At 43.7% G+C, this 22,886-nt stretch overlaps 1 protein-coding gene across 4 annotated transcripts in view; it reads left to right on the forward strand.

The window, feature by feature from the left end:
- The window catches only part of XYLB (xylulokinase), a 67,934-nt gene that overhangs the window by 39,448 nt on the left and 5,600 nt on the right, over positions 1–22,886 (forward strand). For all 4 annotated transcript variants that reach the window (XM_017847413.1, XM_017847417.1, XM_017847414.1 and 1 more), the window contains 4 exons: positions 1,699–1,795; positions 16,526–16,584; positions 18,590–18,677; positions 20,936–21,030. In XM_017847413.1, the coding sequence (XP_017702902.1) occupies positions 1,699–1,795; positions 16,526–16,584; positions 18,590–18,677; positions 20,936–21,030 (339 nt within the window). The remainder of the gene's footprint in view (positions 1–1,698; positions 1,796–16,525; positions 16,585–18,589; positions 18,678–20,935; positions 21,031–22,886) is intronic.

The raw sequence follows: 22,886 nt of genomic DNA on the forward strand, positions 1-22,886 counted from the left end.
TCTGCCCAGAGTCACAAGGTCATAGGTGGTGGAGGGGGCTCAAATCCAGTCCTCTCTGGCTCTGAAGCTGCTGTTTTCTTTCTCCTCCACAATGTGACCTTTCCCAGGAAGGATTTAGTTGGTTCTTGCTGCTCGAAATTGACATTGCTGTTAGATAGTCACTGGAGAGTCATCACCACATTTTGGGTTGTACCTGAGAGATGTTTCTGACCCCAGTAAATGGGGGGTTTATGTAAGACACTCTGTCTGGAAACTGTAACTGTCCGAGTTGGCATTGGATTCAATGGCAGATGATGGCACTACATGTTGGATTATGAACGGAAAGCTTTGTATAAAGTAGGAAGTTCATTTCAATCTTCTGATGGAGAATCAGTTTGGTTTCTTTTATTAGAGGGAGAAGTTATGCCTGGTCTCTTTCATGCATATCAATCCTAGATTTGTCAAGGAGAAAGTAGTGTTCTTCATTCATTCATTCAACCAACAGATATGTATGATTGGTGCCCGGCACCCGCGACACAAAGGAGAACAAGACATCGGTGGCCCTTGCTCTCCAGAGCCTGCTGTTTAGGAGGGAGAGGGACAGTAGATGAGTGAATGAGCACGTACATGAATGCAGCAGGTGCTAAGGCTGGGAAGCAGAAGAACAGAGTGCTGCAAGGGAAAGCAGTGGCCTTTAGGTTGAGACCTGAAAATACTCAGGATCTCACCATGGAAAGAGTAGGATAGATTTCCAGGCAGAGGGAGCAGCTTGGGAACTAGAAGAAGGTCGGTAAGGTTAGAGTGTAGCTGTTCATGAGGGGGATGGTAGCAGGTTCTAGCATTGTTCTCAGGTGCCAGAGAAGCAGGGGTGAGCCTGGGCTTGATTCCCATCAGTGCTAGCTTGAAGGACATGCCACAGGGGTGGGATCTCAGCGTAAGCTCGTGGCTGTAACTTATCTAGTATGTACTGCATTTTCCAGGCTCTGTTGTCTAATCTGATCATTGCAACAACCCTAAAAAACAGGCACCACTATTATCTCCGTTTTGTTAAGAAAAAGAATGATAGCAAGACTAATGTAACTTATTAAAGATTGCAGAGCTGAATGGTAGACAGAACTTGATCTCTCAGCTGCCTGAGACTAAATTCTGTAATGTCTCTGACTCTTCAAAGTGACATGCATGTGAGGCTGTGGGCTTGTGTGCTTCAGTAGTGTGTTTGTGTGAGTGTGTGTGACAGGCAAAGATAGTGGTTAAAGAGCCCAGCTATGAGTTTCAAATCTGGGCTATTGTTTAAAAAGATCACACACAGGGCCGGGCGCGGTGGCTTAAGCCTGTAATCCCAGCACTTTGGGAGGCCGAGACGGGCGGATCATGAGGTCACAAGATCAAGACCATCCTGGCTAACACGGTGAAACCCCGTCTCTACTAAAAAATACAAAAAAAATTAGCTGGGCGAGGTGGCGGGCGCCTGTAGTCCAAGCTACTCGGGAGGCTGAGGCAGGAGAATGGCGTGAGCCCGGGAGGCGGAGCTTGCAGTGAGCTGAGATCCGGTCACTGCACTCCAGCCTGGGCGACAGAGCGAGACTCCATCTCAAAAAAAAAAAAAAAGATCACACACAGACACACACACTCAGACACACAGACACACACACACACACACACACACACGAATGGACAATGAGAGTTCCTTACTCTGTGCCCACCTTTTTCTGGAGACAGGTCGCAGCATTCCCTGGGGATGTGGAGGTTCGAGCACTGATTGAAGGACAATTCATGGCCAAGAGGATTCATGCAGAAGGCTTGGGCTATCGAATCAGTAAGTGAGCCACTGGCAGCATGTGTCCCGGGGTGGGGGCTCAGGGCCAGCTCACACCCGGGGGGCCAGGGCTAGTGGGTCAATGTCTACTAAAGTTTTCTTTCAGGGGGCCTTGTGCAGGAGGAAGGTGGAGCCTGACCTTGGGGATGGGATGAGAAAGTGTGTCAATTGGCACTTGTAGGCAGGCATAGAATAGCAGGTAGGTTGTTCCTGCATCTCAGCTGTGCCCACAATAGCCTGACCTTTTGACCAGGACCTGTAGGACTTGGGAAAGGTCTTTCTGTAACCCTAAGCTCCAAGCTGCAGATGAGCTGTCTTGAGCTCTGGACTCCAAAGACATAGGCAGTGCAAGGTCTGGGGACATGAGTGGGTCTTGTCCTTCTAGCCTAGCCAGGTCCCGTTGCCTGTGGGACACAGTCTGTGTCTTTCAGCTTGGACAGGGAAGAGGGGGATGTAGTACCACTGTCAAAACTCAGAAGACTGATATCTCAGTTCATTTTCTGTTGCCTATAACAGAATACCTGATCTTGGGTAATTTATAAGGCAAAGGAATTTATTTCTTACAATTATGGAGGCTGAGAAGTCCAAGGTTGAGGGATCGTATCTGATGAGGGCCTGCTTGCTAGTAGGGCTCTCTGCAGTCCTGAGGAGGTAGAGGGCATCACATGGTAAGGGAGCTGAGTGTGCTAGCTCAGGTCTCCCTTCCTCTTCTCAGAAAGCCACCAGTCCCATTCCCACAATAACCCGTTAATCCATTAACCTGTTAATCTGTTAATCCATGAATGGATTAATCCACTCATAAAACCCTCATAACCCAATCTCCTTAAAGGCCCCATCTTTCAATATGTGATGTTGGAGATAAAGCTTCAACATGAGTTTTGGAGGGGACACATATTCAAACCATGGCAACTGGCATGGAGAGGGCAGACCCGGGGCTGCGGGAGGCAAAAGGAGGAGAAAGGGATTTCTGAGAACTTGAGCTGTAGAATAATCAGCTTTAGGGGGTCAGTGAGTTCCCTTTACAGGTGGCGTTGAAATGGTCTAGGGGTCTGTAAGGAAGTTGGACTGGCCGTCTATAAAGTCCAGGTTTCTAAGATGTATTTGTCCCTCTGGGCTATAGCTGTTGTCACTAGAGAAGATAGTGAAGCTGCTTTGCTTGAGGGCCTTCCTATGACACTTTATGGATAATCCGAGTTCTATGTAATATATATTTTATACCTTTGAATTGACAGAGTAAAATGATACTATAAAAATACCCATTAGGGAAACCTCCTGGAAAGCCTGTTAGACAGCATCTACTAAAGCTGAATACACGCCTAGCCAGCAATCTCACTTCTAAGTAAAGGCACAACAGGAATTTGTGCATATGTTTACTAAAGATGTACAGGAGAACATTCATTGCAGCACTATGCTGAATAGCTCCACAGTGGAAGTGGCCCAGTGCCCATTAATAGTAGACAGGAAAAATGCGTTGTGGTGCATTTGTACAACAGGATACTACACACAAATGAAAATGAACCAGCCTCAGTGATACACAATGAAATGGGTGAATCTCACCAAATGTAACACTGAGCAAAAGAAGCCAATATGGCAGGGTTCTCTATACATCAAGTTCAAAAGCAGATGAAAGTACAGGCCAGGCACAGTGGCTCACACCTGTAATCCCAGCATTTTGGGAGGCCGAAGCAGGTAGATCACTTGAGTCCGGGAGTTCGAGACCAGACTGGGCAACATGGTGATACCCCCATCTGTACAAAAAAATACAAAAATTAGCCAGGCATGGTGGGCCATGCCTGTAGTCCTGGCTACTCAGGAGACTGAGGTGGGAGGATCGCTTAAGCCTAGCAGGTTGAGGCTGCAATGAGCCATGAGACCCTGTCTCAAAAAAAAAAATTAAAAAAGCAGACTTAACTATTTACTGTTGTTGGAAGTTGGGATAATTAGTAGTTGCCCTTCAGAAGGGGCCTGTGGGGTGCTGGTGATGTTCTGTCTCATGTTCCATGGGTGTGTTTAGTTTGTAAAAATTTATGAAGATTATAGGCTTATGATGTGTGCATTTTTCAGGATGTGTGTTCTAGGTCAATACAATATTTTAAAATATTTAAAATTACCACCATGAGCATTCCGAATGCCCTCATCCCACCACCCTAAGTGTAAAAAGACATTTCCCAAAGGTCTGCAAAGACTTCCAAGTTCCCTGAAAATGAGACCGGGTGAGCAGGGCAGGGATAGTGCTGGAGTTGGTGGAGTGCCTGGCAGGGGTCCTCTGGCTCTCAGAAGGGGACCCCAGGGAAGGGAACAGCCCAGCATACAGGGAGAAGCAGTTAGGGTAGAAGGCCCCTATGGACTCAGGAGGAGCTGATGGGATTGTGGCATTATTCCCAGCCTCTAAAGCATTTCTTATGCAAAACAGCATAGAGTTGCTTATCCTCTTAGCAAGCTTAAATGCAGAATCAGACCTGTCTTGCCGCTCTGCTGAGTGATCACTTAAATAGACATACTTGGAACCAACAGAGGTTGCACACACGTGAGGACTCATTCTCCAGGCCGCCATGTGGACTGGCCAGCTCTAGTTTTCGTTCTTGCCCAGTCATCATCTCATTTGGCTTTAATAGTGTCTAAGGGGAATAAAGAGGCACTTTGAATAAAAATGATTATTGTGATACTAACAGCTGCCAGCATTTGTTGGGCACTGAGTGTGTGCCCGGCCCAGTTCCTTAGCAATTAATCTTTTTTTTTTTTCTTTTTGAGATGGAGTCTTGCTCTGTCACCCAGGCTGGAGTGCAGTGGTGTGATATCTGCTCACTGCAAGCTCTGCCTCCCGAGTTCATGCCATTCTCCTGCCTCAGCCTCCCGAGTAGCTGGGACTACAGGCGCCCGCCACCACACCCGACTAATTTTTTGTATTTTTTAGTAGAGACGGGGTTTCACTGTGTTAGCCAGGATCGTCTCGATCTCCTGACCTTGTGATCCGCCCACCTCGACCTCCCAAAGTGCTGGGATTACAGGCGTGAAACACAGCACCTGGCCAGCAATTAATCTTTATTAACAACAGTACCTCTGAAGTAGGTACTGATATGATTCCCACTTCACAACAAAGGAAACCAAATCTTGCAGTGGTTAAATAACTTGGTCAGGACTGGCAGAGCTGGGATCTCAACCAAGCCATTCTGGCTCCAGATGCTGGATTCTCAACCACTGGCTGAACCTGCTTTTTTTAAGGAACAATTGCCCTCTTGATGTTTATAGACACCATCAGGCATGGTAGACACCATCTGGGCAGGGCTAATAAGCCATAGTTTTCAGCTTACATTTCAGTGTGTTTCATGTTGTTTAGGTTGATTGTAAAAACAGTCAAACCTTGCAGCAAGTTTGAAAAATAAAGAAAAGAAAATGGGCCTAGTGCTCACACCTGTAATCCCAGCACTTTGGGAGGGGGAGGTAGGAGGATCACTTGAGCCCAGGAGTTTGAGATCAGCAACAGAGAGACCCTATCTTTACAAATAATAGTAATTATAAATATGCCAGTGTAGTGGCATGTGCTTGTCCCAGCTACTGGGGGTGGGGTGGCAGGGGGTGGCAGGAGGACAGGGAGAGGGGAATCGCTGGAGCCTGGGAAGTCAAGGCTGCAATTAGCTGTGATTGTGTCACTGCACTCTAGCCTGGGTGACAGAGCGAGACCATGTCTCAAAAAAATGAAGGAAAATGACTCATAATCCCATCCCCTCTCTCCAACCACTGGTACCATTTAGGGACATTTTCTCCCAGTCTCCTTTATGAGCTTATTTCCATACAGCCATAGTTTTGTTCCTTTGTACCTTGTATGCAAAGGGTGTATACAAGAATCAAAGTTTGTCAAAAGTCATCTTTGTGGTGCTGCGTATGATGGCCAGGTTACTTTTCCTGCATTTGGCCACTGAAGGTGTTCTTGTTTTTTTTTGTTTGTTTTATTTTGTTTTTTTGGAGACAGGGTTTCACTGTTGCCCAGGCTGGAGTGCAGAGGCGCAATCTCGGCTCACTACAACCTCCGCCTCCCAGGTTCAAGTGATCCTCCTGCCTCAATCTCCCAAGTAACTGGGACTCCTGCTGTGCACCACCACGCCCAGCTAGTTTTGTATTTTCAGTAGAGATGGGGTTTCACCATGTTAGTGGCCAGGCTGGACTCGAACTCCTGACCTCAAATGATCCACCCACCTCTGCCTCCCAAATTGCTGGGATTACGAGCATGAGCCACTGTGCCTGGCCATTGTTCTTGGTTTTCCAACATGGAATCACACTAGAACATCTTCCATAGCTTGAATTGTTTCCCCAGGAGGATGGCGTTCCAGCGATGAAGCTGAGAGAAGCTGAGAGGTGGGGGCTGAATGTCTTTTCCTGGACAGAGCCAAGGGGCTGGATGGAAAGCAGCAGGGTCTTAAAACAACTATTTGTTTTAAAATACATAACAAATGGATGTCTTTTTATCATAAAAGATTCATGCAAAGCAGAAATATGGAATAAGAAGCAAATGCCCCCTTCATATGCCTCTCAGACTCCTTTCCTTCCTTCCAGACTGTGACTTCCTTCCTGTGAATCATACGGAATTGCCAATATTGAAGAAGTTTTGATTTACAAAAATGGCAATTTCATATGGTTCAACCTGATACATGTGTGTATGTGTATATATATATTTAACAGAAATGCTATTATATTCTATGTGTTATTCTGAGACTTGCTTTCCATAACAGTATGTACAGGTCTACCTTTATGTTTTCTAATGACTGGCATGAGGTTTGCTAAATTATTTTACGGCCCTAGTTGAAGGACATTAAGATTATTTCTTGTTTTGTTTTGTTTTTGTTTTTGTTCTTGTTTTGAGACAGAGTCTCACTCTGTTGCCCAGACTGGAGTGCAGTGGCACAATCTCAGCTCACTGCAACCTTCGCCTCCTGGGTTCAAGCAATTCTTGTGCCTCAGCCACCTGAGTAGCTGGGATTACAGGTGTGCACCATACCGCCTGGCTAATTTTTGTTATTTTTGTAGATACAGGGTTTTGCCATGTTGCCCAGGCTGGTCTCAAACGCTTGACCTCAAGTGATCCACTCATCTTGACCTCGCAAAGTGCTGGGATTGTAATTTCCACTTTCACCATCTCATTCTATGTCCTGTACCCTTGTCCCTAGTTTATTCTTGTTTGTGTATTTTTTTTCCCTTGAGCATGTTAGCTAAAGGTTTGTATATTTTATTAAGCAATGTTAATGTTTTGTGCTCCCTTTTATTAATTTCTACTTTTATCTTTTTAAATGCCTTCCTTCTACTTTATGAATTTTTTTCTTTTCTGTATTTTAAATTGAAATCTTAGCTCATTTATTCCTATTCTGTATTAACTTCTAATTTGTGCATTTCAGAAGGCTATATGTTAACTTTATTTATGTAACGTATCTTTCATTTCTAAAAAGATAGTAATTTTCATCTTTTTATGCACCAATGAGTGAACTGGCCCCTTGTCCTTTTGGTATATCTTCCATCATTCCTTGAGCATTTCCATAGCTTCTAGCATAAAAAAAGTTTCAGACTCGGCGGGCGCGGTGGCTCAAGCCTGTAATCCCAGCCTAGTAATCCAGACTTTGGGAAGGCGGACGGCGGATCCGGGTCAGAGATCGGAAACCAATCCTGGTAACGGTGAAACCCTGTCCTCTATAAAAATACAAAAACTAAGCCGGTCGAGGTGGCGGGCGCCTGTAGTCCAGCTATCGGAGGCTGAGGCAAGGAGAATGGGGAACGGAGGCGGAGCTTGCAGTGAGCTGAGATCTGCCTGCACTCCAGCTGGGCGGCAGAGCGAACTGTCTAAAACAAAAAGTTTCAAGGCTCATCTTGTTTTTTCCTTGGATCAGCCCTGTAATCTTCCATTTATCCAAGGAGCCCTGACTCCTTTGAGTGGGGAGAGATGTTTGGATGCTGTCTCTGGATGCTCATTGCTACTGGGATGATGCTGTTCCCAGCCACTTTCAGTGGGCTGAGTTGGGAAATAGTAGGATATATATATATTAGGATATATATGTATGTAGATATATACATATACATATATATGTATATGTATATTCTGGAGGGATCAGAAGCATCAACTTTGTCACTGTTAGGATAAGATACAAATATGGGAAGGAAGAAAGCCAGAATGGACCTTTGGACTGGAAGGGGAGTGTATAGTGTATAGAGTATATGTAGTGTATAGAGTATATATAGTGTACATGTATATGTATAAATCTACATACATATATATCCTAATATATATATATATCCTAATATTTCCCAGCTCAGCCCACTGAAAGGGGCTGGGAACAGCATCATATATATAAGTCTGTATCTATAGACACATTTGCCTTTCTATTTATCTGTCTATCTACTTCTCCATGTGTTGAAAAACGTGAGTTCAACCCTATACACTCCACTTCCAGTCCAACACCATGGGGTTCATTCTGGCTGTCTTCCTTCCCACATTTGTATCTTATCCTAACAGTGACAAAGTTGATTCTTCTGATCCCTCCAGATTGCTGCCTCCTTGACATGCAGGCCCCATTTTGGCTTCTCTACTTACCTTTATTTGTGTTGTCTCTGTGGCCTCTCTCCAGCAGCCTCTTGGATCTGCCCCACTCTGGTTATGTACTTACATGTGGCCCTTGAGGCACTTCTGTTTGCCTGTCTAATGGCTTTTTAGGGAAGGAAGAAAAAAAAGAAAGGTAGGAAGGTAGGCAGGCAATAAATATTTTTAAAGGGAAGAGTCCATTTACATTTAATGTAATTATTGAAATGATTGGATTTAATCCAATCCATCCATTTATTTTTTATTTTTTTCAATCCATCCATTTACAAAATGGATTACATATCAATTTTGCTTTTTCTTTTCTTTTGTTCTACATGTTCTTTTTTCTTCCTTATTCTTTTCCTGTCTTATTTTGGATTAACTGAGCAATGTTTAGTATTCCATTTTATCTTCTCTGTTGGCTTTTAAGCTATACACTTTTAATTGATTTTAAATTGAAATCCTTAACTTGAAAAGTCTGATTTGCACTAATATTATACTCTTGAATTTTTTTACCAACATGCTTGCACTACAAAAACAGCTAAAGAAGTTTCCCAGGCTAAAGGGAAAATCATACCAGATGGAAAGTCAGAGCTTCAGGAAGGAATGTAGAACATCTGTAAGAAGTGGATTCTCAGCTGGGCACGGTGGCTTAAGCCTGTAATCCCAGCACTTTGGGAGGCCGAGACAGGCAGATCATGAGGTCAGGAGATCGAGACCATCCTGGCTAACACGGTGAAACCCCGTCTCTACAAAAAAATGCAAAAAACTAGCCGGGCATGGTGGCGGGCGCCTGTAGTCCCAGCTACTCGGAAGGCTGAGGCAGGAAAATGGCGTAAACCCGGGAGGTAGAGCTTGCAGTGAGCTGAGATCCGGCCACTGCACTGCAGCCTGGGCGACAGAGCGAGACTCCTTCTCAAAAAAAAAAAGAAAAAAAGAAAAGGTGGATTCTCTTAAGTTTTACTTTTTCTGAAAACATATTTATTTTATTTTATTTTATTTTCTTTGAGATGGAGTCTTGCTCATTGCCCAGGCTGGAGTACAGTGGCGTGATCTCGGCTCACTGCAAGTTCCGCCTTCCGGGTTCACGCCATTCTCCTGTCTCAGCCTCTGGGGTAGCTGGGACTACAGGCGCCCGCCACCATGCCTGGCTAATTTTTTTGTATTTTTAGCAGAGACGGGGTTTCACCGTGTTAGCCAGGATGGTCTTGATCTCCTGACCTCGTGATCTGCCCACCTCGGCCTCTCAAAGTGCTGGAATTACAGGCGTGAGCCACCACGCCCGGCCTGAAAACGTATTTATTTTACTTCATATTCAAATAATATTTTCTGTTTTGGAATTCTAGGTTGGCACTTTTTACTTTCACCACTTTGAAAATGTCATTTCATCGTTTTCTAATGTTTCAGATGAGAAATTAGCTGTCCTTAGTGTTGTTCTCCTGAATGTAATGGGGTTTTCTTCTCTGGCTGATTTAAAATTTTTCTATTAATCTTTGATTTTCAGCAGTTTGATTATGATATATACCTAAGTAAGGGTTTTTTAATTATTATTATTATTTTGTATGTGTCCTCTTTGTGATTCACTGAGCTTGTTGGATCTGTGGGTTAATCTCTTTCATCAGTTTTGGAAAATTCTTAGCCATTATTTCTTCAAATATTTATTTTTCCCTATTCCCTCTTTCCTTTCCTCTGGACTTCAGTTACACATTTGCTGTTGTCCCTTAGGACTTTGACTCACTGTTCTTTTTTTTTTTCTCTCTCCCTGCTTCAGTTGGACAATTTCATTTTTTGTTTTTATTATGTTTTGTTTTTTTGAGACAGAGTCTTGCTCTGTTGCCCAGGCTGGAGTGTAGTGGCATGATCTCGGCTCACTGCAACCTCCACCTGGCAGTCTCAAGCAATTCTCCTGCCTCAGCCTCCTGAGTTGCTGGGACTACACGCAAGCACCACCACATCCGGCTAATTTTTTGTATTTTTAGTAGAGATGGGGTTTCACCATGTTAGGCAAGCTGGTCTTAAACTCCTGACCTCAGGTGATCCACCTGCCTCAGCCTCTCAAAGTGCTGGGATTACAGGCATGAGCCACTGTGCCTGGCCTTCAGATGGACAATTTATGTCACACCTCTTTTTATTCATGTTTCTGCTGTATTCAGTCTGCTATTAAGTTCATCTAACAAATTCATTTTGGATATTATATTTTTTCTATTTCTAGAATTTCCATTTCATTCTTTTATATTTTCTTATTTGTCTGCTGAAATTTTCATATTTTGATATGAAAATATTTTCATTTTGTTCATCTTTTCCTCTGACTTTATATCATATTTATAATTATTATAAAGCTCCTATCTGCTAATTCATCTGAGAGTCTGCTTCTATTTACTATTTTACTCCCATTTCCTGCTTCTTAAAATGCTATTTAATTTTGGTTGAATGCTGTACGTTGTGTTTAAAAGTACAGTGTTGACTAAAGTGGCTAATTTTTAACCCTTTTACTTTTGAGATAATTGTAGATTCACATGCAGTTGTTAAATAAATAGCTAATGTTTACCTGCAGAAAAGGCCTGCCCTTCTATCAGGAAGTGAGGGTGAGGTGGTGGTCTTTTTTGTTTAATCAGGGGTTGGATCAGTGCTAGTTAGTTTTAGTTCACCAGTCGTTGCAGTGTCTTGGGTCAGGATCAGCAGGATCAGGTCCCTCCCTCCATCAAGTCTTTGGGACCTAACCACTGAGATTACAGAGCTCTTTCTCTGTTTTCCAGCTCTTCCCTCACTTCCACATCACTGCTTCCATAGTAGTTCATTGGAGACAATTGGTGGGTGGGGAGGACTAGCTCTGTATTGGAGACTCTTCCAGATTTCAGTCCTCCATACCAGCCCAAATGTAGTTGCTCTTCTTTTCTAGCAAAGTTTATCTGTCTATAGAGTCTTACTTCTTCATGTTTCCCATGCTGCAGGTATGAATCAGCACTTAAGGGCTCATCTCATTCTGGAATTTATTTTATTTAGACTTCTTGAATTTATAATTTTTCGACAGCTTCAAACAAAAATATGATACTCTGGTTGTTGTTTATTCCATTCTGTCATTGTTACAGCACAAGTGTGTTCTTTCTTGACTATTATCATCTTAGCTGGAAGTGGAACTATATGTCTTTTATTAGATTAAGGTTTGTTATTATTATTATTATTTTACTATTTATTTTTATTTTTTATTTTTATCTATTTATTTTAAAATGGAGTTTCGCTTGCTCTGTGACCCAGGCTGGAGTGCAGTGGTGCATTCTTGGCTCACTGCAACCTCTGCCTCCTGGGTTTAAGCGATTCTTCTGCCTCAGCCTCCTGAGTAGCTGATTATAGGTGCCCACCACCACACCTGGCTAATTTTTGTATTTTTAGTAGAGGCAGGGTTTCACCATGTTGGCCAGGCTGGTCTTGAACTCCTGACCTCAAGTGATCCGCCTGCCTCGGCATCCCAAAGTGCTGGGATTACAGGTGTAAGTAACTGCGCCTGGCTGATGTTCTATTTCTTAACCCGAGTGCTGATCATCAGATGTTTATCAATATGTTTTATAATTAGCTGTGAGATACATATACTCTGCCGTATACATGATATTTTTCACAATAAACTGAGCATAGTGGCTCATGCCTGTAATCCTAGCACTTCAGTAGGCCAAGGCAGGAGGTGGACTGCTTGAGCTCAAGAATTTGAGACCAACCTGGACAACAAAGTAAGACCCTGTCCCTACAAAAAATACAAAAATAATGGTAAAACACGAAAATTAGCCGGGCATGGTGGTGAACATTTATAACCTACTCGGGAGGCTGAGGTGAGAGAATCACTTGAACCCAGGAGGCGGAGCTTGCAGTGAGCTAAGATCGCCCCATTGCACGGCAGCCTGGGTGACATGGCGAGACTTCGTCTCAGCAAAAAAAAGAAAAAAGAAAAAAGAAATAGAACATTGCTAGAACCTTAGAATCTTGCTGTGCTCCTCTTCCACTATATCCTCATCTTCCCCTCTCTATCCAGATTTTTGTATTATCATTTCCCTGGAATTCTTTATGGCTTTGTCAGCTGTGTATGCATTCCTTTAAATACACTGTGGTTTTTTGCCCTTTCTGAACTTCATAATATATGGAATTATACTACATGTGTTGTGACTTGCTGCTTTAGCTCAATGTCATATTTATGAATTCATTCATGTTAACAGGCATAGATGGCTATTAGCTGTTAATTTTCATTGCACTCTGATATTCCATCACATGATTATACAACCATTTATCCATTTTCTGTGGCCTGACCGTGTCTCCCCAAATTCACATGTTGAAAACTTAATCCCTAAGGTGACAGTGTTGGGAGATGGGCCTGATGGAAGGTGTTTAGGTCATGAGGGCTCTTAGGTGTTAATGCCACTATAAAGGTGCTTTCAGGAGTGAGTTCACTGTTTTCTGCTTTTCAGCCATGTGAGGACATAGCATTCTGGGGATTCTGCTTAAATGTTCTACAATATATGGGATGATCCCTCACAAAAAGAATTATCCAACCCAAAATAAGCAGGATTTTATTCTGGTTAGAAGAGGAATCCAGCCTTTTTCTGTGATGAGTGGAGCTACTTTTCATGTTTGTCTCCATGCCTGCTGCTCAGTGTCATTTCAAGTTCCTCTTCACTCGGTGCCCCCAGCACCCCCCCCAGCTAGTAGCCCACTTTCACTAATGAGCAATTCTTTACTTTAGCTTGGGGACGAATACTGCTGCTGCTTCTGCTGCTGTGTGTGAGGGAGTGGAGGGAAGGAGCTTGAGACCCCTGCTGTCATGAAGTCGGTCATATACTCTCAGCAGCAGTTTGAGGATTCTTCTTTCCCATATCCCCACCAACACTTCACAGCAACAACCTTTAAATCTGTTGCCAGTCTGATGGGTGCAAACTGGTATCTCAGTGTCAGTTTAATTTGTGTTTTCTTAATTAATGATGATTTTGTTTTGTTTCATTTTGTTTTGAGCTGGAGTTTCACTCTTTTTGCCCAGGTTGGAGTGCAATGGCGCGATCTCAGCTCACTGCAACCTCCGCCTCCCGGTTCAAGTGATTCTCCTGTCTCAGCCTCCCGAATAACTGAGATTACAGGTGCACATCACCACGCCCAGCTAATTTTGTATTTTTAGTAGAGACAGGATTTCACCATGTTGACCAGGCTGATCTCAAACTCCTGACCTCAGGTGATCCACCCACCTTGGCCTCCCAAAGTGCTGGGATTACAGGCATGAGCCACCACGCCCAGCCAATTAATAATGATTTTGAACAGCTCTTTGTAACTGGTTTCTTTCTCTGAATTGGCTGTGTACATCCTTTCCCATTTATCTATTTGATTTCCTATGTTTATCTTACTGATTTGCAGGAGTTTATTGTATACTTTGAATATTAGGTTGTTGACAGTTTTTTGTTGCAGATATCTCTCATTTGTCTGTTGCTTATTTATAGTGTCAGCAATTTAACAGAATTTTGATTAAATTCATCAATGTTTCATCTTACATTTTATGCTTTTGAGGTATTGTTTAAGATATTTTCCCCCTACTCCAGTATCACAGAAGTACTGTTTTATTTTTCTCCTGTTGATGTTACAATTTTACCTTCCACATTTAGGACTTTGATTCATCTGGAGTCGTTGCGAATGGTGTAACTTGGGATCCAATTTAATTTTTTCCACATATTGGTCCAGTTTTCCAAACACTGTCTACTAAGTGGTCTGTTTTACCCCATTACTTGTAGTGCCCTCTTTATCATTTATCCAGTTCCTATATATACATGGGTCTTTCTCTGTACTCACTTTCATTTTTTTTTTTTTCCTTTTTTGGAGACAAGGTCTCACTTTGCTGCCCAGGCTGCAGTGCAGTGGCGTGGTCTCAGCTCACTGCAACCTCCACCTCCTGGGCTCAAGTGTTCCTCCCGCCTCAGCATCCCAAGTAGCTAGGACTACAGACACGTGCTACCATGCCTGGCTAATTTTTAAATATTTTTTGTAGAGGCAGGGTCTTGCCATGTTGCCCAGGCTAGTCTCAAACTCCTGGGCTCAAGCGATCTGCCTGCCTTGGCCTCCCAAAGTGCTGGGATTACAGGCGTGAGCCCCGGTGCCCGACCTGCACTCCTGTTTCTACTTCATGGGTTTGTTGGGTCTTGTTCTTGGGGCAGAAAACCTGTTGTATTATTGTAGCTTTGTAGTATGTTTGCATTAGTTGCTAGGGCTGCCATAAGAATGTGCCACAGAATGGGTGGCTTCAGCAACAGAAATTAATTTTCTCACAGTTCTGGAGGCTAAATGTCTGTGATCAAGGTGTCAGCAGGGTTGATTTCTTGTTAGGCCTCTTTCCTTAGTTTGTAGATGGCCATCTTCTTCCTGTGTCTCCTCGTGTGTGTCCCTGTGTCTTCATTTTCTCTTCTCATAAGGACATCAGTCCTACTAGATTAGGGCCCACCCCTAATGACTTCATTTTTATCTTAATTACCTCTTTAAAGAGGTAATATCTGTCTTTATCTTTATCTTCAAATACACTCACATTCTGAGATACTGGGGTTTAGGACTTCCACATATAAATTTAGGGTAGACACACTTCAGCCCATAATAATGTTTTAATATGTAGTATAGCAATTATCCCTTCCTTGCTTTTCTTTTTAAAATACTGTCTGAGCTGTTTATAAATTTTCATTTTTCCATAAATATAAGAAATTGGTCTAGTTCCTTAAAAGAGTCCAGTTGGAATTTTATTTAGGTTGAATAGAATGTATACATTAATTGGAAAAGATTGACATGTTTATAATATTACTTCATATTCATTCAAGACCATGGAATATCTTTTAATTTATTTAGATATTCTTTTTTGTACTTTAACAGCAATTTCAACTTTTTCTTCATAGAGACTTTTGAATTCTTTGTTAAGTTATTCCCTTATATGTAAGGCTACCTTACATTTCTGGTTGCTGTTGTGAATGATAATTTATTTTCTATCACGTTTGCTAGTTGATTATTATTAGAAATGCCATTGGTTATTATAAGTTGATTTTGTATCTGGCAAACTTATTAAACTCTTGTTAGTTTTATTAGTTTGCTTATTCTTTATTTTTTCCAAGTAGATGGACTATTGTCTGCAAATGACAGTTTTGTTTTCCTTTCTTTCAATGCTTAAACATTTTAGTTGCTTTTGTTATCTTGTGGCATTGACTGGTAGATCTGATACTGTGTTAAACAGTGGACTGGATACTGTGAATCTTTGTTTTGTTTGTAGTTGTATTCGTTATCTATTGCCGTGTAACAAATTATCTCAAAATTTAGCAGCTTAAAACAGTAATAAATGTTGACTCTCTAATACAATTTCTTTGGGTCAAGAATTTGGTTTCAGCATAGTTGGGTGATTCTGATTGAGGATATCTCCTGAGGTTGCAGTCATAATGTCATCTGGGGCTGCAGTCATCTGAAGGCTTGACTGAGGCTGGAAGATCTGCTTCCCTGCTGGCTCACTTGCATGACTGTTGGCAGGAGGCCTCTGTCCCCTCCCATGTAAACCTCTCCCTAGGGCTGATTGAGTGTCTTCAGGATGTGGCACTTAGCTTCCCCCAAAGTGAGTGATCCAAGAAAGCGTGATCTGTGTCAGAGCGAGATAGAAGCCTCAATGTCTTTTATCATCTAGTCTTGGACTTCATACTCCATCATTTACACAAGGTTCTATTGGGTATACAAGTCAGCCCTATTGAATGTGAGAGGGGACTACTTGAAGGTGTGAATATCAGGAGGGAGGGATTATGTGGAGGCCATTTTGGAATCTGGCTGGTACACCATTCTGAAAGAAAGTGCTTCTAAATCTGTTAAGAATGACATTTGTTATAAGTTGTGGATATATGACTTTTATCTTTAAAGAAGTTACCTTCTACTCCTGTTTTGTTGAGATATTTAAAACAAAAAAAATTATTAAAGACAGTTAAGGTGAGTGGGGCAGCAACCTCACAAGCAAATGAATGTGACAGGCCTACACGCACAGAGCCACCTTTGGATCTCTACCAGATTCCTGTGTGATAAGTGGGAGACATTGGCCCATCATGAACCCTCTGTAGCTGAAGAACTCTGCACAAACAGCCCTTTCTGCCTCAGGAGAACTGGCATAGCTATTTCACTTTTTTTCTTTTCCTTTGCAGTGTCCAAGACAAAGATTTTGGCCACAGGAGGAGCATCTCACAATAGAGACATCTTACAGGTAAGTGTTGGTAGTGGGCCCTACACCATGGCCTCTCCCATGTCTGTTACTTCTTTTTTTTGTGTGTGCGCCAAATTTTATTTGCCTACATGGACAGTACACTAAGAAAATTGAAGAGTAAATATACATTCTGATGCATGCTTTTCTCTTTTCTTTTTTTTTTTATATTATATTTTATGTTCTAGGGTACATGTGCACAACGTGCAGGTTTGTTACATATGTATACATGTGCCATGTTGGTGTGCTGCACCCATTAACTCGTCATTTACATTAGGTATATCTCCTAATGCTATCTCTCCCTCCTCCCCCACCCCACAACAGGCCCTGGTGTGTGATATTCCCCTTCCTGTGTCCAAGTGATCTCATTGTTCAATTCCCACCTATGAGTGAGAACATGCGGTGTTTGGTTTTCTGTTCTTGTGATAGTTTGCTGAGAATGATGGTTTCCAGCTGCATCCATGTCCCTACAAAGGACACGAACTCATCCTTTTTTATGACTGCGTAGTATTCCATGGTATATATGTGCCACATTTTCTTATGTCTGCTACTTCTAAGAGCCAGAGACTCAACAGGAAGTACAGTCTCCATTCCCACTCCTGCAGGAATGGGGAGTTCTTAGCTCACACTCTCCAGGAAGCAACTCTGTTGCCTTACAGCTCACACTGTGAGTGGGATCTGTCTCACATGCAGTTGAATTCTATGGCTGTGTACAATCCACTGTCTGACACCAGCATGTCCTCTGGAGTCACATGGAAAGTACCTGTTCTTCCACATGGCAAACTTTCTCACATCTGATGCCAGTGTTCTTGTCTTCCTCAAGGCCTCTGCCTTCCAATTTAACCATCGCTGATTCTCCAACTAGTCCTCTTGTAACACAGTTGCCAGACTGTTACTGTCCTTCTGGTCCTTCATTATGCCAGAAACATATGACCAAAAGTAGAATCAACCTGCAGATGTCTGACTCTCAGACTGTCACCTGTGGGGCTGTCAGATCCTGTTATGGGGACATTGTGCATTTTTGGATGTAGCCTGGGGCTGCCTTAACTGTTAGAGTAATTGTATTAGCTGTTCGCTTGTGATTACCTATCTTAGGTAAGATTTTCTAGAAACAAAGCCTGAAATGGGAATTCTTCTATAAGCAGTTTGTTGAGAGACTACTCCCAGGAAGAAGGAAGTGTGGGACTCAGGGTAGTGCAGAGGAAGAAGGATAAGTGAGGATATGGTCTTGTCTGGAGTCTACTTCACCTCCATCCTGGTGGGGAGATAGGGCTCTAGAACATGAATTATACCACAGAGCTGGTTTTACCTTGCGACAAGGGGCCAACAGGACACCTTAGAGAGGGTGAGTAAATTTCCTGTGAGCAGTGGCCTATGCTAAGCCAAGGTCAGCTTTCTTGAGGAAGTAGTGCTGCAAGCCATTAATAGCCAGTACTCACAGCAGCTGGGGCAGGATGCACAATGGTCCAGTGAGGGGGATCTGTGTAGGCATCAGTGGCATCTACTACAATATCTCTGGTCAACTAAGACCTCCCGCAAGTTCTTTCCATGTGAACTCCTCTTAGTACAGGTCCTCCATTTGAAATGTATGCAATTTATTTTTGAACCTAAATGGGAAACTTCACCACTATCCCCTTGAAACATGCCTTTGTTAGTTTGGGTTTGTTTGGGCTTGTTAATATTAGTCTAATACCCAGCTGTCTCCAGCCCTAGGTCAGTGCCATTTGCTAAGCATACTTCCTAAATCTTCTGCTGTCTTTGGTGAAATGGCTAAAAAGTACAGGGACAGCCTGGGGAGCTGTGGCCCTCCACTAGGGACTTTCCCCAGGTCATCCTGACTATTGTCACCAGGGTAGCATGACCAAGTGTACTCCTCTTAAGGCAGTCGAGGTGGAATGGAAGGGGTCAGGAGACATATGAGGGAGAGAGCTTGGAAAGTGCATCCCACAATATCTGTGTTCCCTCTGAGGAGTGGCTCACCACAGTAGAACCTCTGTGTCCTTTTCAGGTGCTTGCAGATGTGTTTGGTGCCCCGGTGTATGTTATAGACACTGCCAACTCAGCCTGTGTGGGTTCTGCATACCGAGCTTTTCATGGTAGGTCGATGGAGGGAGACAGCTGTCTCTGGAAGTGGCCAGGACATAGGGTGGGCTGAGGAGGGTGGAAAGGGGAGAGTGAGGTGTTCCCAGTCTTTGGGGACGTTGGAGTCTTGGGGACTTCAGCTTCATTTTTCTAGCACCCAGCAGGTGAGAACCAACCCATACTCTGTTTTCCTTTATTCTTTCCTTAAAATGGGGAAAAAGAGGCTGGGTCCTAACTGAATGAAGTCTGGTCAGAGTTAAGGTCAGCACAGGGACACGGGGAAAGAACACTGGGCATGGTTGAGGGCACGTGGGCATGGGTCTGGACAGCTAGAGAGCAGGAGAGGTGGACGAAGTCCAGATCCGTCTTTTCAGCAGAACAAAAGTTGAAACAAAGGGGAAGACTTCAGGCCCAAGCAGTCCAGGACCCTGGACAGCGCCATGGAGCCCTGTTGCCCTGATGGAGGCCTTGCTGAAATTCTGGGCATTAAGGGTAGCTCCCTGATCTAGGCGAGTTCTGGCGGGAGCAGCACATACCCGCAAGGGCATTCGTCCTTCAAGTTGGATCAATTTGCCCTGCCTCCTGCCTGTTCAGGGAGCTCCTGTAGCAGCCCAAGTGGTTCTATTCTTTTCATGTTCTTAACTTTTTAACCTACCTATTTCAGCTTATATTTTTCTTTTCTTTTCTTTTCTTTTTTTTTGAGACAGAGTCTTGCTCTGTCACCCAGGCTGGAGGGCAGTGGCTTAATCTCCGCTCACTGCAAGCTCCATCTCCTGGGTTCACACCATTCTCCTGCCTCAGCCTCCCGAGTAGCTGGGACTACAGGCACCCGCCACCACGACCAGCTAATTTTTTGTATCTTTAATAGAGGAGAGGTTTCACCGTGTTAGCCAGGATGGTCTCGATCTCCTGACTTCATGATCCACCCTTGTCCTCCCAAAGTACTGGGATTACAGGTGTGAGCCACCACACCCGGCCTAAGCTTATATTTTTCTATCAACGTTGAGAATTAATCAGGCAACATATCCTTCTCTTAATAATTAACCTTGGCAGGGTGTGGTGGCTCATGCCTGTAATCCCAGCTCTTTGGGAGACCGAGGCAGGTGGATCACAAGGTCAGGAGTTCAAGACCAGCCTGGCTAGTATGGTGAAACCACGTCTCTACTAAAAATACAAAAATTAGCTGGGTGTGGGGGCACACGACTGTAGTCCCAGCTACTCAGGAGGCTGAGGCAGGAGAATTGCTTGAACCTGGGAGGCAGAGGTTGCAGTGAGCCAAGACTACACCTTTGCACTCCAGTCTAGGTGACAAAGCGAGACTCCATCTAAAAATAAATAAATAAATAATTAACCTCTTACCCTTTTATTCTCTCCCCACCCCATTTACCTCACCCCGCCTCATGCCACATCCTATATCAAGATCACTTGGGAATTTATTTCCAGATTCTTGTATTAAGTACATTTAACATCATATTGGCTTTTATTCACACTTACCCATGAGTCTGCCTGCCTTTTTTCGTTCGTTCTTTTGTTCCTTCGTTCCTTCCTTCCTTCCTTCCTTCCTTCCTTTCTCTGTTTCTTACTTTCTCTTTTTTTTTTTTTTAAACTTCCTGACGTTTCGGCCAGGCGCAGTGGCTCAAACCTGTAATCCCAGCACTTTGGGAGGCCAAGGTGGGCAGATTATAAGGTCAGGAGATCGAGATCATCCTGGCCAACAGGGTGAAACCCCGTCTCTACTAAAATACACACACACAAAAAAAATTAGCTGGGCATGGTGGCACATGCCTGTAGTCCCAGCTACTCGGGATGCTGAGGCAGGGGAATAGCTTGAACCCGGGAGGTGGAGGCTATAGTGAGCGGTTGCAGTGAGCCAAGATCGCGCCACTGCACTCCAGCCTGGCGACAGAGCAAGACTCCATCTCAAAAAACAAACAAACAAACAAACAAACAACAAACAAACAAACAAACAAAAACTTCTTCTTTCTCCTTTATTTCTATGCTGAGGTTTTGTTTTGTTTTGTTTGAGACATGGTCTCTGTTGTCCAGCCTGGAGTGCAGTGATGTAGTCATGGCTCACTGCAGCCTCCACCTCCTAGGCTCAGGTGATCTTCCCACCCCTACCTCAGCCTCCCAGATAGCTGGGACTACAGGCACACACCACTATAATCCAGTTTTAGAAGAGTTTGCCACCCCAGTGAGATCCTTCATGGTGTTTATGGTTAACGTCTTCATTTGCAACGTGCACTAACATGAAGTGAGTTTTCCCTTCTAGGTCTTGCAGGTGGAAGAGATGTGCCCTTTTCAGAGGTTGTGAAGTTAGCTCCAAATCCCAGACTAGCTGCTACCCCAAGCCTGGGAGCTTCTCAGGTGAGAGACCATCAGAATTTGTTTATAACATTTGCATTATGAAAGCTCGCTAGGGTTTTTTCCCCCACCAACAGGTCACCTACATTGAACTTGATGTACTCAACTAAAGGAGAAATTCTGCTTTATTGAAATTATCAAGAAAATGGAGCAAAAGAGCCAGGTTGTCTGCTGCAAGTCACAGATGCTGCTGATTTTACAGCCAGGGTCAGATGGATTGCTGGGCATATTTTTATTGCTTCGTATGCCTCACGGTGGGCCCTTCCATGTCACTGGGCTATAAAAGCTACTGGAAGGATCCGTCACTGAAACTCAAGACATGCTGGATTTCTAGCACTCAAATCTCAAGTCTAGACCCAAGATAGCTGTGCAGTCACCCAGGCCAGGAAACCCCTGTGAAGGCAGACCTCACTTGTTGCAGGTTGGGTTCCTCAGAAAGCAGAGTCTGAGATGTCAGCTAAGATATATGAGGTTTATGGGAGTGGGAGGAGTTGCTCTTGGAATCCACAACTGTAGAAAGGAAAGGGAGTAGACAGGATTGGACGGAGGGAGAAGGTGAGCGGCAGTGCAATTTCTGGAGCCTAAGCTATTCCTACAGAAAGCTCTGAAGCTGAGGTGACCTTTAGAGTTTTATCCAGTTGGGCTAAGGGGCTGGGCCTTTATACCCCATGTCAATCAGTCATCACATGTGGGCCACCCCAGGAGGGGGTGAGGCAGCTCTTTATAGCAAAAGCAATCTCCAAAGCGGGCAGCTGAGGGCTGTCTGCCAGCAGCACTCCCAGCAGTTGGGAGAATAAGTTCTTCATTCCTGAGGTGAATCTGGACGGTATACCACAGCATCCACCACACCACTGTACCTGTTTGCAGAAGGGTCTGGCAGCCCAGCAGCAGGGGTGGGTGCATCTTGTAAGGAACTATGAAGGCTCTGACATTTATCTGACTTGCAAGCTAACAGGTGAGCCTGCCAGTTTTGTAGTGGCAGGCAGAAGACACAGGACTCCTGGATCAGAGACAAAGGGCTTTATTATGATGAACCATGATGAACTCATGGTTCATCAGGAAGCATGAGCTTCATGCTTGCATCAGTTTCCCTTGGTCTCCAAATTCCACAGGGTGATGCAAAGTGGGCCCAGGTGGATACTGTGCACATAATAGGCTGTGATACAACCAAATGATCCCGAGCGTAGAAAACTCCCAACCTTGTAAAGGAACTGCGAGCAAACCTGCCCAAACTTTGCCCCCAAAGGAGACATTGTCCTTATTATTCTTGTCAGCAAACAGACAAACACTCTCTCCAGTGTCTCTGCCCTGGAGACACTATCTATATGTCTCTATGCTTTACAAACATCCTTGAAAAGATAGTCTGAAATGAAAGCTGTCACAACACATGTAGAAACACCATGAAGAATTGTCTCCCAGCATATCTTGGAAGTAGGAACTCATGCTGTCTAGGAGACCAGACAAACCACACACATAGGTGTGCCCAAGCATCTGTAATTTTTCTGTTGTGTGTGAGAGGCCACTTTTCTCTTATGTTTGAGAGGCCACTCGATACACTGAAAAGATTCGATGTCGAGATAAAGGGCATTTAAGTTCTGATTCTTATTCTGCTTCTCCTTCACCATGAGACCTTAAGCAGCACTCCTTGTCTCTAGACCTTTGTTTTTTATCTGTGAAGTGGGTACAACATCTGTCCTGCCTCCCTTTCACCTACTAATTGTGAGGCTTAAAAACAATCCTTGACCGAAATGGCATTATAGTCTAACAGGAAATCTGGAGGTAGAATTGGTTCAGTAGTTCAACATGAGAACTCTGGTCATGTTCCCTGCAATTCCTCAGGTCAGCAGTGGACAATGGGA

The sequence above is a fragment of the Rhinopithecus bieti genome, unplaced genomic scaffold (genome assembly GCF_001698545.2).
Source record: "Rhinopithecus bieti isolate Rb0 unplaced genomic scaffold, ASM169854v2 scaffold_30015, whole genome shotgun sequence".
Lineage (NCBI taxonomy): Eukaryota > Metazoa > Chordata > Mammalia > Primates > Cercopithecidae > Rhinopithecus > Rhinopithecus bieti.